The 16,690-nt window shown below is 44.8% G+C and overlaps 1 protein-coding gene across 1 annotated transcript in view; it reads right to left on the reverse strand.

Moving 5' to 3' along the window:
- LOC121541848 (EH domain-containing protein 1) overlaps positions 1 to 16,690 on the reverse strand; it is a 41,459-nt gene that overhangs the window by 21,981 nt on the left and 2,788 nt on the right. Inside the window, exon 2 of the mRNA XM_041851177.2 lies at positions 3,840 to 3,937. Coding sequence (XP_041707111.2) covers positions 3,840 to 3,937 — 98 coding nt within the window. The remainder of the gene's footprint in view (positions 1 to 3,839; positions 3,938 to 16,690) is intronic.

Genomic DNA, 16,690 nt, shown 5'->3' on the forward strand with positions numbered 1-16,690 from the left:
ATTGACTATGGTGTGGGTTTCCTATGAGTGTGTGTGTGGGTTTCCTATGTGTGTTTCCTATGTGTGTTAGCCCCTGTGTCTGTGTGTAGTATGTTATAGAGAGATAAGAGCGCAGCTTGGGGAAAACACAACCAACAACCTCCTATTTTCCATCAGTGACTAATGATTGTAGCAAATGGCCCCACTATTGCTTAATAAAAAATGTATTCTGACCACAATAAGCACTACACAAACTGTTGTAACATCAGTACTGCAGCAGTATCATCAATCCTGGTTCAATATACTGTGTAGGAATGTAAATTCAAATTCATTCCAGCCTGCCCCAGTTCACTTCTCTATGGTGCTCATGTGACTCTTGGGTACTGAGAAGTGTTCAATACTCTCTCCAGTAAGCGCATGAAAGCCCTGTTGCGATGTCCCAGTCCCTGACTCCCCAACCTAAAGTCAAGGACAGTACAGCACACAGTCTCACCATTTCCCCTGGACTTCAAACACTAATTCGACCTCCTGCCTTCAGCACTCCAACATCAAAGAGTTCATTTAAAATGTGTCAAGTCTACTTTAATACCACCAAGGTTGTAGTAAAATACCAACAATAAAAGCCTCCCCGTTTTCTCACCATCTACCTACCATCGCATCTAATTTCTGTCCCCAGGAGGCTGTTTTACCCTGGGGTGACCCTGTGGTGGTTAGGCTAGCATCCTCACACTTAGCCTAACTATTCACCCAAGGTGACTAATCTGCTAAGGCGTAAGGACCAGGGTAGAACATGTGAAAGCGCTCGCACCACGGTGAAAGGTGAAGGGTGAACCGGTCAAGGTGTAGCTGGCCCTGGGTTAAAGATGTGCGGCCTGTAAACTGGGGCCTCTACGGGTCTATATGATTAGTGTAAACACCCTCTGTTCTGTTCTTCAGCTAGGCCTAACTCCATTTGTCTGGCTTGCTGTGACTCATCTTTATAGTCTCTGTGCAGGTGATGGTCTGGTGCACACACACACACACACGTCCTTTCGCCCTTTCTCATATGCAACCACACTGGGCTGAAGGGCAAAGAGTAAGCGTCACACTGACTTGGAAAGGCATTTTAAAGCACACAGCCTAAATGTCTCTTAGCTTTGCATTGTTAATTGTCCCTTCTTTAAGAGATTGGCGTACCTGAGTGCAGACAGACAGTCCTGGAGGCATATTTAAATGAGGGGCCGCAGTGGCTCGCGTGGCTACACACGCACACACTAATATGACCCCACCATCGAAAGGTGAGACTCTCACGAACATGTCGGTTGTTTTGCGCTAGGGCACCCACAAGCCTTACAAGACTCGTCTGAAGGTACGAGGGCATTCAAAGGGGGCGGGGGAGCGGGGGTTGTGCGGCCGTCAGTTGCCCATCCCTGAAATAGAGTGTAAAAACATATACCTAGAGCTCAATGTATGCTTTGGATGAAGTCAAAAGGTTCCAGGCTCAACATTGAGTTAAACTAGCAACTCTTCCCGTTATGTCTGTCCATCCTGCCTAGGAGTCAGGGTTTTGCCCTAACCCTCCATCCTCTAGCCCGGTCCCTCTCTGAGGCCCCCACTGTTTCCTGGCCCCTGGTGGCCTTCCTCTCTGTCAGGACATTTATCTTGGAGTGGGATGACACTCTGTCGTCACTGTGTACAACATGAGGGGGGCAGTGGCGTGGAGAGGTTCTGACATCCCCTCTTCCGCAGTACACACATACAGTTGAAGTCGGAAGTTTACATACACTTAGGTTGGAGTCATTAAAACTAGTTTTTCAACCACTCCACAAATTTCTTGTTAACAAACTATAGTTTTGGAAAGTCGATTAGGACATCTACTTTGTGCATGACACAAGTAATTTTTTCAACAATTGTTTACAGACAGCTTATTTCACTTATAATTCACTGTATCACAATTCCAGTGGGTCAGAAGTTTACATACACTAAGTTGACTGGGCCTTTAAGCAGCTTGGAAAATTCCAGGCTTTAGAAGCTTCTGATAGGCTAATTGACATAATTTGAGTCAATTGGAGGTGTACCTGTGGATGTATTTCAAGGCCTACCTTCAAACTCAGTGCCTCTTTGCTTGAAATCGTGGGAAAATCAAAAGAAATCAGCCAAGACCTCAGGAAAAAAATTGTAGACCTCCACAAGTCTGGTTCATCCTTGGGAGCAATTTCCAAATGCCTGAAGGTACCACGTTCATCTGTACAAACAATAGTGTTTATACTTGCGTACTGTGGAACCACGCAGCCGCCATACCGCTCAGGAAGGAGACGTGTTCTGTCTCCTAGAGATGAACGTACTTTGGTGCGAAAAGTGCAAATCAAGCCCAGAACAACAGCAAAGGACCTTGTGAAGATGCTGGAGGAAACAGGTACAAAAGTATCTATATCCACAGTAAAACGAGTCCTATATCGACATAACCTGAAACGCCACTCAGCAAGGAAGAAGCCACTACTCCAAAACCGCCATGAAAAAGCCAGACTACGGTTTGCAACTGCACATGAGGACAAAGATTGTACTATTTGGAGAAATGTCCTCTGGTCTGGTGAAACAAAAATATAACTGTTTGGCCATAATGACCATCGTTATGTTTGGAGGAAAAAGGGGGGCTCTTGCAAGCCGAAGAACACCATCCCAACCGTGAAGCACGGGGGAGGCAGCATCATGCTGTGGGGGTGCTTTGCTGCAGGAGGGACTGGTGCACTTCACAAAATAGATGGCATCATGAGGAAGGAAAATTATGTGGATATATTGAAGCAACATCTCAAGACATCAGTCAGGAAGTTAAAGCTTGGTCGCAAATGGGTCTTCCAAATGGACAATGACCCCAAGCATACTTCCAAAGTTGTGGCAAAATGGCTTAAGGACAACAAAGTCAAGGTATTGGAGTGGCCATCACAAAGCCCTGACCTCAATCCTATAGAAAATCTGTGGGCAGAACTGAAAAAGCGTGTGCGAGCAAGGAGGCCTACAAACCTGACTCAGTTACACTAGCTCTGTCAGGAGGAATGGGCCAAAATTCAGCCAACTTATTGTGGGACGCTTGAGGAAAGCTACCCGAAACGTTTGACTCAAGTTAAACAATTTAAAGGCAATGCTAACAAATACTAATTGAGTGTATGTAAACTTCTGACCCACTGGGAATGTGATGAAAGAAATAAAATATTCTCTCTACTATTATTCTGACATTTCACATTCTTAAAATAAAGTGGTGGTCCTAACTGACCTAAGACAGGGAATTTTTACTAGGATTAAATGTCATTAATTGTGAAAAACTGAGTTTAAATGTATTTGGCTAAGGTGTATGTAAACTTCCGACTTCAACTGTTCACTCCCAACAGGAAGGTACCACCGCTTAACACCCTTCACCTTAAACAAAAAGGTGAACAATTGTGTCCTGAACAAAAACACTAGGCTACATCTCCACCCAATACACTTGCCCTAAGACCATATATAGGAGGTAGTTGTTTTCTGACGCAGATCACACACACAGGAATTCAGCCTATAAATCAGAGAGTAGGCTGTTCTGCAGTAATATAAACAGGACGGCTAAAAATACAGGCCTTGTTATGTTCTGGTAATGCAACGAATTCAATTTCATTCCTCTGCTTCACTACGGATGTGTCCGAAATGCCTACAGCATGAATCTGCATTCTCAAGGGCACAAAGAAAAATAACTCTAATAATAAGACAGAACATGGAGGGAGAGAGCAGGAGGGGAAATGAACAAGGGAGAGGAATAAAGGGAAGAAGAGCTGAGAGAAGGATGCAGAAAGTGAAGAAAGATTGGGAAGTAAAAGAACGGTAGAATGAAAAATAGGAGGTAAAGCACCAACCTCTGCTGAGCCTCTGCTTCTCTCCAGACAGGATTCCTGGGGTGTCGATGATGCTGATGCTCTCCAATACAGCGTTGGGCATCTGTGCACACACAAACCTGGGAGAAAAAAAGAGACTGAGTGATGATACGTAGTAGTCGACTGGTCGACTGACATTTCTTTAGTCGAGCAGTTGCAAGTCATTATTATTTTTATTTTTTTACAAATCATGGTGTACAAGACACCTGTCTGATTGGCTCCTGTCTGAGTGGAATGATCCATTGTGCAGGCCGTGGGGCTGGCACTGCCCATTAGTCTAAGACGTGCTACTGAAATTGTATATGGTTATATTATGTAAGAACAATGGTGCAACACAAATAAAAATATATATTTTATAACAAATGCGCTTTCTCCTGCGTTGGATAGTGGTAGCTGTCCCTGGTTCTGAAACATAAGTGCGCTGTTGAATTGGCACCTTCCTAGACCATGTTGCTAGTTAACCAGCATATTGGTGTTGAGAACCATGCGGCGGAGGCAGAGAGAAAGGAGATGAGAAAACAGCTCTTCCCTTAATTGTCTAAGAAAAGTGAGAAAAGGAAACCAACTTGATTAGGCCTATAAATAGCATAAATGTTAAATGTGCCTGGCTTTATAAATCATCCATCAAGTATTCAGACCCCTTGACTTTTTCCACATTTTGTTAGGTTACAGCCTTATTCTAAAATTGATTGAATTGTTTTTTCATCAATCTACACATAATACCCCATAATGACAACGCAAAAACTGGTTTTTAGACATTTTTATACAAAGTTTAAAACCTGAAATATCACATTTACGTAAGTATTCAGACCCTCTACTCAGTACTTTGTTGAAACACCTTTGGCAGCGATTAAAGCCCTGAGTCTTCTTTGGTATGACCCTACAAGCTTGGCACATCTGTATTTGGGGAGTTTCTCTCATTCTTCTCTGCAGATCCTCTCAAGCTCTGTCAGGTTGGATGGGGAGCGTCGCTGCACAGCTACAGTGGGGAGAACAAGTATTTGATACACTGCCGATTTTGCAGGTTTTCCTACTTACAAAGCATGTAGACGTCTGTAATTTTTATCATAGGTACACTTCAACTGTGAGAGACGGAATCTAAAACAAAAATCCAGAAAATCACATTGTATGATTTTTAAGTAATTAATTTGCATTTTATTGCATGACATAAGTATTTGATACATCAGAAAAGCAGAACTTAATATTTGGTACAGAAACCTTTGTTTGCAATTACAGAGATCATACGTTTCCTGTAGGTCTTGACCAGGTTTGCACACACTGCAGCAGGGATTTTGGCCCACTCCTCCATACAGACCTTCTCCAGATCCTTCAGGTTTCGGGGGCTGTCGCTGGGCAATACGGACTTTCAGCTCCCTCCAAAGATTTTCTATTGGGTTCAGGTCTGGAGACTGGCTAGGCCACTCCAGGACCTTGAGATGCTTCTTACGGAGCCACTCCTTAGTTGCCCTGGCTGTGTGTTTTGGGTCGTTGTCATGCTGGAAGACCCAGCCACGACCCATCTTCAATGCTCTTACTGAGGGAAGGAGGTTGTTGGCCAAGATCTCGCGATACATGGCCCCATCCATCCTCCCCTCAATATGGTGCAGTCGTCCTGTCCCCTTTGCAGAAAAGCATCCCCAAAGAATGATGTTTCCACCTCCATGCTTCACGGCTGGGATGGTGTTCTTGGGGTTGTACTCATCCTTCTTCTTCCTCCAAACACGGTGAGTGGAGTTTAGACCAAAAAGCTATATTTTTGTCTCATCAGACCACATTACCTTCTCCCATTCCTCCTCTGGATCATCCAGATGGTCATTGGCAAACTTCAGACGGGCCTGGACATGCGCTGGCTTGAGCAGGGGGACCTTGCGTGCGCTGCAGGATTTTAATCCGTGACGGCGTAGTGTGTTACTAATGGTTTTCTTTGAGACTGTGGTCCCAGCTCTCTTCAGGTCATTGACCAGGTCCTGCCGTGTAGTTCTGGGCTGATCCCTCACCTTCCTCATGATCATTGATGCCCCACGAGGTGAGATCTTGCATGGAGCCCCAGACCGAGGGTGATTGACCGTCATCTTGAACTTCTTCAATTTTCTAATAATTGCGCCAACAGTTGTTGCCTTCTCACCAAGCTGCTTGCCTATTGTCCTGTAGACCATCCCAGCCTTGTGCAGGTCTACAATTTTATCCCTGATGTCCTTACACAGCTCTCTGGTCTTGGCCATTGTGGAGAGGTTGGAGTCGGTTTGGTTGAGTGTGTGGACAGGTGTCTTTTATACAGGTAATGAGTTCAAACAGGTGCAGTTAATACAGGTAATGAGTGGAGAACAGGAGGGCTTCTTAAAGAAAAACTAACAGGTCTGTGAGAGCCGGAATTCTTACTGGTTGGTAGGTGATCAAATACTTGAAAATACTACAATGCAAATTAATGACTTAAAAATCATACAATGTGATTTTCTGGATTTTTGTTTTAGATTCCGTCTCTCACAGTTGAAGTGTACCTATGATAAAAATTACAGACATCTACATACTTTGTAAGTAGGAAAACCTGCAAAATCTGCAGTGTATCAAATACTTGTTCTCCCCACTGTATTTTCAGGTCTCTCCAGAGATGTTCGATCAGGTTCAAATCCAGGATCTGCCTGGGTCACTCAAGGACATTCAGAGACTTGTCCTGAAGCCACTCCTGCGTTGTCTTGGCTGTGTGCTTATGGTCATTGTCCTGTTGGAAGGTGAACCTTCACCCCAGTCTGAGGTCCTGAGTGCTCTGGAGCAGGTTTTCATCAAAGATCTCTCTGTACTTTGCTCCATTAATCTTTCCCTCGATCCTGACTAGTCTCCCAGTCCCTGCCGCTGAAAAACATCCCCACAGCATGATGCTGCCACCACGCTTCCACCGTAGGGATGGTGCCAGATTTCCTCCAGACGTGACACTTGGCATTCAGGCCAAAGAGTTCAATCTTGGTTTCATCAGACCAGAGAATCTTGTTTCTCATGGTCGGAGTCCTTTAGGTGCCTTTTGGCAAACTCCAAGCGGGCTGTCATGTGCCTTTTACTGAGGAGTGGCCTCAGTCTGGCCACTCTACCATAAAGGCCTGACTGGTGGAGTGCTGCAGAGATGGTTGTCCTTCTGGAAGGTTCTCCCATCTCCACAGAGGAACTCTGGAGCTCTATCAGCGTGACCATCGGGTTCTTGGTCACCTCCCTGATCAAGGCCCTTCTCCCCCGATTGCTCAGTTTGGTCGAGCGACCTGCTCTAGGAAGAGTCTTGGTGGTACCATTTAAGAATGATGGAGGCCACTGTGTTCTTGGGGACCTTCAATGCTGCAGAAATGTTTTGCTACCCTTCACCAGATCTGTGCCTCGACACAATCCTGTCTCGGCGCTCTACGGCAATTCCTTTGACCTCATGACTTGGTTTTTGCTCTGACATGCACTGTCAACTGTGGGACCTTATATAGACAGGTGTGTGCCTTTCCAAATCATGTCCAATCAATTGACTTTACCACAGGTGGACTCCAATCAAGTTGCAGAAACATCTCAAGGATGATCAATGGAAACATGATGTCCCTGAGCTCAATTTTGAGTCTCATAGCAAAGGGTCTGGAAAAATAATTTTATCCATTTTAGAATAAGGTTGTAATGTAACAAAATGTGGAAAAAGTCAAGGGGTCTGAATACTTTTCGAATGCACTGCATCTACAGAAATGCATATCAGTTCCGGCAGGTGAGGTGAGTAGTCATGCTGTACTTCGCTCCGCAGGTAATATGACACATTACATTACAATGGAACGATTTGATTAGTGTAATGTTGGCTAGCTACATAGTTGTATTTGTATCAAAGATAAAGGTGTAGTATAGAGTAACTATCGAGGTTAGCTAGCCAGCTACATTCGTTCGCAGCGACGCCGTTTTTCAAACAAAGTCAACACCGCAGCCATTGCTAGCTAGCCAACACTACCAGCTAGCAGTACTGTAGCAACTAAATGCAATATCCTTTTAGCCAGCTACATTCGTTCGCAGCGACGCCGTTTTTCAAACAAAGTCAACACAGCAGCCATTGCGAGCTAGCCAACACTACCAGCTAGCAGTACTGTAGCAGCTAAATACAATATCTTTGTGCTAGCTAGCCAACGTTTAATTATTGCTGCGTTATGAAAGGAACTAGACACGGACACGAATTATCTGTTTAGTGTGTTAACACACTATTGGTAGTTTGTTGTAACCAAGTATTGGTGCTAAACCGTGTGTTATTGGATGCTAGCATGCTAGTTAGCTATGGCGTCATAGTTAGCTAGCTGAATAAAGTAAGTTGAGTCTATTCCTTGAAACATTGAACCGCTGTAGTTTACAACAATTCTAATTTCTAAAGTGGAAGTTGGGAGAGTTATATTTGGGAGTTGTGGTGAGGGAGGCCCCGCTCTCTCCTTTCCCAGATGTTTAGTTCATTTCATTCCGATCTCCTCTGCATTATTGTAGCCATTTGCTACAGCCTGTCAACTATGCCTCTGCCTATCCCTGTTCTCTCCTCTCCGCACAGGCTACACAAACGCCTCACACCGCGTGGCTGCTGCCTCTCTAACCTGGTGGTCCCTGCACGCACCACACACCTGGAGTTCCAGGTCTCAGGCAGCCTCTGGAACTGCCGTTCTGCTGCCAACAAGGCTGACTTCATCCCAGCCTATGCTACCCTCCAGTCCCTCGACTTCCTGGCGCTGACGGAAACATGGATTACCACTGAAAACACTGCTACTCCTACTGCGCTCTCCTCGTCTGACCATGTGTTCTCGCATACCCCGAGAGCATCTGGTCAGAGGGGTGGTGGCACAGGAATCCTCATCTCTCCCAAGTGGACATTCTCAATTTTTCCCCTAACCCATCTGTCTATCTCCTCATTTTGAATTCCATGCTGTCACAGTCACTAGCCCATTTAAGCTTAATATCCTTGTCATCTTTCGCCCTCCAGGTTCCCTTGGAGAGTTCATCAATGAGCTTGACGCCTTGATAAGTTCCTTTCCTGAGGATGGCTCACCCCTCACAGTTTTGGGGGATTTCAACCTCCCTACGTCTACATTTGACTCATTTCTCTCTGCCTCCTTCTTTCCACTCCTCTCCTCTTTTGACCTCACCCTCTCACCGTCCCCCCTACTCACAAGGCAGGCAATACGCTTGACCTCATCTTTACTAGATGCTGCTCTTCTACTAATCTCACTGCAACTCCCCCTCCATGTCTCCGACCACTACTTTGTATCCTTTTCTCTCTCGCTCTCCTCCAACACTACTCACTCTGCCCCTACACAGATGGTAATGCGCCGCCGCAACCTTCGCCTCCACTCTCTCTCCTCTTCCATCCTATCATCTCTTCCCTCTGCTCAATCCTTCTCCCTCCAATCTCCTGATTCTGCCTCCTCAACCCTCCTCTCCTCCCCTTTCTGCATCCTTTGACTCTCTGTGTCCCCTATCCTCCCGGCCGGCTCGGTCCTCCCCTCCAGCTCCATGGCTTGATGACTCATTGCGAGCTCACAGAACAGAGCTCCGGGCAGCTGAGCGGAAATGGAAGAAAACTAGACTCCCTGCGGACCTGGCATCTTTTCCTCCCTCCTCTCTACATTTTCTTCATCTGTTTCTGCTGCTAAGGCCACTTTCTACCACTCTAAATTCCAAGCATCTGCCTCTAACCCTAGGAAGCTCTTTGCCACATTCTCCTCCCTGCTGAACCCCCCCTCCTCCCTCTGTGGATGACTTCGTCAACCACTTTGAAAAGAAGGTTGACGACATCCGATCCTCGTTTGTTAAGTCTAATGACACTGCTGGTCCTGCTCACACTGCCCTACCCTATGCTTTGACTTCTTTCTCCCCTTTCTCTCCAGATAAAATCTCGCGACTTGTGACTGCAGGCCGCCCAACAATCTGCCCGCTTGACCCCATCCCCTCCTCTCTTCTCCAGACCATCTCCGGTGACCTTCTCCCCTACCTCACCTCGCTGATCAACTCATCCTTGACCGCTGGCTATGTCCCTTCCGTCTTCAAGAGAGCGAGAGTTGCACCCCTTCTCAAAAAACCAACACTCGATCCCTCTGATGTCAACAACTACAGACCAGTATCCCTTCTTTCTTTTCTTTCCAAAACTATTGAGCGTGCCGTCTTTAGCCAACTCTCTTGCTATCTCTCTCAGAATGACCTTCTTGATCCAAACCAGTCAGGTTTCAGGACTGGTCATTCAACTGAGACTGCTCTTCTCTGTGTCACGGAGGCTCTCCGCACTGCTAAAGCTAACTCTCTCTCCTCTGCTCTTGTCCTTCTAGACCTGTCTGCTGCCTTTGATACTGTGAACCATCAGATCCTCCTCTCCACCCTCTCCGAGCTGGGCATCTCCGGCGCGGCTCACTCTTGGATTGCGTCCTACCTGACCGGTCGCTCCTACCAAGTGGCGTGGCGAGAAGCTGTCTCCGCACCACGTGTTCTCACCACTGGTGTCCCCCAGGGCTCAGTTCTAGGCCCTCTCCTATTCTCGCTATACACCAAGTCACTTGGCTCTGTCATATCCTCACATGGCCTCTCCTATCATTGCTACGCTGACGATACACAACTAATCTTCTCATTTCCCCCTTCTGATAACCAGGTGGCGAATCGCATCTCTGCATGTCTGGCAGACATATCAGTATGGATGACGGATCACCACCTCAAGCTGAACCTTGGCAAGACGGAGCTGCTCTTCCTCCCGGGGAAGGACTGCCTGTTCCATGATCTCGCCATCACGGTTGACAACTCCGTTGTGTCCTCCTCCCAGAGTGCGAAGAGCCTTGGCGTGACCCTGGACAACACCCTGTCGTTCTCCGCTAACATCAAGGCGGTGACCCGATCCTGCAGGTTCATGCTCTACAACATTCGGAGAGTACGACCCTGCCTTACACAGGTCCTGCCTTACACAGGTCCTAATCCAGGCACTTGTCATCTCCCGTCTGGATTACTGCAACTCGCTGTTGGCTGGGCTCCCTGCCTGTACCATTAAACCCCTACAACTCATCCAGAATGCCGCAGCCCGTCTGGTGTTCAACCTTCCCAAGTTCTCTCACGTCACCCCGCTCCTCCGCACACTCCACTGGCTTCCAGTTGAAGCTTGCATCTGTTACAAGACCATGGTGCTTGCCTATGGAGCTGTGAGGGGAACGGCACCTCCGTACCTTCAGGCTCTGATCAGTCCCTACACCCAAACGAGGGCATTGCGTTCATCCACCTCTGGCCTGCTGGCTCCCCTTCCTCTGCGGAAGCATAGTTCCCGCTCAGCCCAGTCAAAACTGTTCGCTGCTCTGGCACCCCAATGGTGGAACAACCTCCCTCACGGCGCCAGGACAGCGGAGTCACTCACCACCTTCCGGAGACATTTGAAACCCCACCTCTTTAAGGAATACCTGGGATAGGATAAAGTAATCCTTCTATAACAATAACCACCATCGAGCTGTAGGCCTAAGAGCGCATCCTGTTTAATTTGAATACCGTAACTTACTTAGGCCTATATTTCAATACTTATAAGCTACTGTATCAATCCATTTATTCGTTCATGTCATCCCACAGCATACGAGTCATTCATGATTTGAAATGCAATCAAGCATTTTAGTTTAAAATAAACAAAGCGACCATTGAATAATTAGCGTAAACAATAAATAGGCCTAAACCGTTCTATTTCGGAAATTGCATTCACGAATGAATGCAACTGTTTATAGTCTTTTCTGTAATAAAGGCTTTACAAAAAAACGTTAGAACAGATTCTCTGGTACGCTTATAATTTATTTAGTGTCGTTTACATTGTTCCAATTGGTCAGAAAAATGATATTGTAATCTAACAGCACCTGTTTGGCACACATAATATGCATGCAGCGCTTGCTCCTTACCTTCTTTTCTTGATCTCCAGTATTTTCCACAACTAGTGACATTTATTTCACACATTCCACACTGACATACCCGTTTCGAGTTTATTGGTCACGTCTTTTGCATCCATTTTGCTGTCAGGTGTTACCGTGTTAAGAGTTTGTTAACCAATTTATTGATGTGATTATGATATGCTATAGGTTAGGCCCTATTGGTCACGTGCATGCGATGTATACATGTCACGTAAAGAGAGCAAGGGTTGAGGGAATAGGGAATGTTTTTCCTAAAGAAATTAGGGATTTCGTTAACATAACTTTTCAGTCAGAAATGGCTGTAATTATGTTGCAGCTTCAGCAACACGGACAGCGCGATACACACTGTTGATGTTATGTGGTGGTCGGTGCAGCAGGGAGGAGACAGAGACAATGGGTGCTAGTCACACGGTCAATCGCTGTCTTTTTTTTTTTAACACAGCAAGTCTGAGCCAGGCCCGGCACAATCAAATCAATTGCGGTCAGACTCCCTCTAGTCATTTGTGTCTTAATTATTTCAAACAGTTTGCTTAAAGCATCAGACAAGCTCAGTGCATATAGTTTATTTGATTAAAACACATAGGATGTGTCTATATATGGCAAATTTTCTTTTTTTACAATCGACTGGTTGAAAGAACAGACGACTTTTGATCGACTAAGATATTTTTTTTGTCGGGGACAGCCCATCTACACAATAATAACTGCAGTAATGAACCATGAAAGACATTCAGAAGATGGAACACACTGATCCTGTTTTTCCATTCACATTTTAACAAACACATTTGATCTAATTGATGCTTATTTATTATAAGTTTGGATGACAAATAAATTACTGGAACTGAGCTTTGATGCAAACCAACATCCTCATACGCCTTCCAAGACAATAGATGAGAAGCTGTATCTGATCTGTCCAGCTCCTCTATAAATAGACTGACTTTGTTTTTGGAGACCCTCCAATCAAGGCACAAAACCATATGCTACACAACGCAACGAGCACACCCACACACTTTCTTTCCACTCTGTTATAAAACTATTTAGAGAAAGAGCTCAACAAAAATCACTTGTAGAAATGTAGGGCAGCTAGCTAGTCCTTAACACCGGAGAACAATAAGACACTGAACATATGATTCCTCCATGATCATTTGAACACCATGTACGTGAAGTAGCTTTCATTTTCCATCCACCCTCAGAGGCAGTCAGTACATTTAGTTGTCAATCTAGACACTGACGAGACAAGACAGACTTATGTATTCGCTGTCAGGCAATTCAAACGTAGCGGTCTTGTGTGAAGGGCCTTCAGTGGAGTGATATAGTAAACCTGTACATGAGCTCACTTAGATAGAAATGAGAGCAATGGCAAAAAGCAGAGCGTACTGGAAAAAAGGCTATTTCCTCTCCCCTCAATGTGACGGAGTGGCAGGAATTCCCTTATTTTGTGACAGAGCTCTTATCTTTCTAACCCCTTACCTCACCTTTTCCATGATCATATTTCCTCAGCGTATCTGGATGCATGTGCATAACTCATGACTAAACCACTCAGTGTTGCTCACACAGCCAGAGTCACCCAATCCTGAAACATACAGTTGAAGTCGGAAGTTTACATACACCTTAGACAAATACATTTAAACTCAGTTTTTCCACAATTCCTGACATTTAATCCTTGTAAAAGTTCCCTGTTAGGATCACCACTTTATTTTAAGAATGTGAAATGTCAGAATAATAGTAGTGATTTTTTTCAGCTTTTATTTATTTAAATCACATTCCCAGTGGTGTCATTAGTTTACATACACTCAATTAGTATTTGGTAGCATTGCCTGTAAATTGTTTAACTTGGGTCAACCGTTTCGGGTAACCTTCCACAAGCTTCCCACACTAAGTTGGCAGAATTTTGGCCCATTCCTCCTGACAGAGCTGGTGTAACCGAGTCAGGTTTGTAGGCCTCCTTGCCCGGACACACTTTTTCAGTTCTGCCCGCAGATTTTCTATTGGATTGAGGTCAGGGCTTTGTGATGGCCACTCCAATACCTTGACTTTGTTGTCCTTAAGCCATTTTGCCACAACTTTGGAAGTATGCTTGGGGTCATTGTCCATTTGGAAGACCCATTTGCGACCAAGCTTTAACTTCCTGACTGATGTCTTGAGATGTTACTTCAATATATCCACATAATTTTCTTTCCTCAAGATGCCATCTATTTTGTGAAGTGCACCAGTCCCTCCTGCAGCAAAGCTGCCACCCCCGTGCTTCATGGTTGGGATGGTGTTCTTCGGCTTGCAAGCTGCCCCCTTTTTCCTCCAAACATAACAATGGTCAATATGGCCAAACAGTTCTATTTTTGTTTCATCAGACCAGAGGATATTTCTCCAAAAAGTACAATCTTTGTCCCCATGTGCAGTTGCAAACCGTAGTCTGGCTTTTTTTAATGGCGGTTTTGGAGCAGTGGCTTCTTCCTTGCTTTGCGGTCTTTCAGGTTATGTCGATATAGGACTCGTTTTACTGTGGATATAGATACTTTTGTACCCGTTTCCTCCAGCATCTTCACAAGGTCCTTTGCTGTTGTTCTGGGATTTATTTGCACTTTTCGCACCAAAGTACGTTCATCTCTAGGAGACAGAACGCATCTCCTTCCTGAGCAGTATGACGGCTGCGTGGTCCCATGGTGTTTATACTTACATACTATTGTTTGTACAGATGAACGTGGTACCTTCAGGCGTTTGGAAATTGCTCCCAAGTATGAACCAGACTTGTGGAGGTCTACAAAAATATTTCTGAGGTCTTGGCTGATTTCTTTTGATTTTCCCATGATGTCAAGCAAAGAGGCAGAGTTTGAAGGTAGGCCTCAAAATATGTCAATTAGCCTATCAGAAGCTTCTAAAGCCATGACATAATTTTCTGGAATTTTCCAAGCTGCTTAAAGGCACAGTCAACTTAGTGTATGTAAACTTCTGACCCACTGGAATTGTGATACAGTGAATTATAAGTGAAATAATCTGTCTGTAAATAATTGTTGGAAAAATTACTTGTGTCATGCACAAAGTAGATGTCCTAACCGACTTGCCAAAACTATCGTTTGTTAAAAAGACATTTGTGGAGTGGTTGAAAAACAAGTTTGAATGACTCCAACCTAAGTGTATGTAAACGTCCGACTTCAACTGTACTTGCCGGTTGCAGTCATACAAAAACATGCTAACCCCTCAATTTCAACCCTCCATATCACTCAGCCAGAGGCAGCCCGTAACTTCATGACCCCCCCCCCCCTTCCTGGACGTTTCACTTAGATTCTCCCCAGCCCCATCTATGTAGGGCCTCTTCCTCAAGAGTCTCCGCTCTCTCAATTTTTCCCCCACATCTACTCTCATTCCTGGCGTTCCCTTGGCTCAGTTGCCAACAGACATGTGTTCTATGTGTGAGCTGCAAACTCAAAACAGAGAGGGGGCTCTGGGAGGTATTAACACAGCAGCATACACCATACATCTGGAGTAATGTAAGGAGGTTTAGGGGTTGAGAGATGCAGCAGAGTTGGGGCTGGATAGAATGGGAAGGTTATGGATGACAGTGCTGTGCATGATTGCCAAGAGTGAAAGGAAACACGTTACGGGTCAGAATGAGCTGCCTATTGTTTGAAGGAGAAACAGCTGATTCAGTACCCAAGTTATTTCTGCCAAGGCAGAGCTGAAGTAAAGAACTGACTCCGGCCTTTCCACTCTGAAAGCCTGACCAGTCCACAGACGACAAATAAAGAGTTTAGAGCAGAAAGAGTTTAAAAACCCCCTGCACTAAAATATTGTGAATGAACCGGGCAAATGTTTCAGGGCAGGGTGTAACAGCCAAGTATAAACTCAGCTGGTAAGCACTGCTATTGTAGCTTTTCATCAGTGCTTCCCCAGGAGAGCATCACCACTCCCTCTTACTGTTAAAACCCCAGTCCCCACTCCCTCCACACTAAGTCAGGCATGATGACATTCAATACAGAGGATCCCATTCCTCAAGTGGCAGCTAGTGTCAACTTGGGTCACACCCAAGGAAAAAGCACAACTGATTGAAAATAGAGGTGTGCAGAACACAGTGCTACAAACGCTGACATGTGACATGACACATCATCCTCAAATTTCAATCGCAATTTTAAGAAAGAAAATCATTGGGCCCCGACAAATGTTTGACTTAACCTGATCCCCATTCATACAATATGTGGCGAGCCTTTCTTTTACATAGTGTTACTAGTATATTTTAGCAAGCAGTCATGTCTGTTCTAGTGACCATATAATTGTGCAAATAGCACTCAACTATAATTATGATACCGTTTTTTCCCCCATTTTTTTTGTTTTTGTTTCTATTGTCTATTTTTTGTCTTATTTCATTTACTTTTCAGTGATATCCTTGTATGATGCCTTGGTGGGGTGGGTGGGTGGATGGGGTTGTACTGTTTTTCTTTCTGTTCTCATATTTGAAAATCCATAAATAAAGAAAATCATAAAATTTTATACTAAGCAAAAGATAAGCATACATGTCAAATACAGAATCCGCTTTTCAACTGCCACCCAAACACTTTATTTTCCATATGCACTACTGGAATGCAGGATAAAGTGATTGCAAAATGTAGCTACAGTAGCACAGCTCAATGTGTAGCCTAACTAGTAAAATTAATTATGCGAGAAATGGAGGTAGAAACACCTTTATGCTCAAATATTGATATTATAACAATCATATCGAGGGTCTTATTCTGGAGACATGATGATCGATGCTTGACTGCCCTTTGACAGATACAAATATTCTCGCTCTTATCCATAATAATCTCATCATGTAGACTAACCTACCCACTCTGTATCTACGAGCTGTTGGCTAGAGCACACGTGCCAAGACCAGTCCAGAGTAGGCACATTTTCCATTTAACGCAACAGTTTGTGACAAAACTATCGGTAGAGTTGAAAATGCGATGG

The sequence above is a fragment of the Coregonus clupeaformis genome, chromosome 27 (genome assembly GCF_020615455.1).
Source record: "Coregonus clupeaformis isolate EN_2021a chromosome 27, ASM2061545v1, whole genome shotgun sequence".
Lineage (NCBI taxonomy): Eukaryota > Metazoa > Chordata > Actinopteri > Salmoniformes > Salmonidae > Coregonus > Coregonus clupeaformis.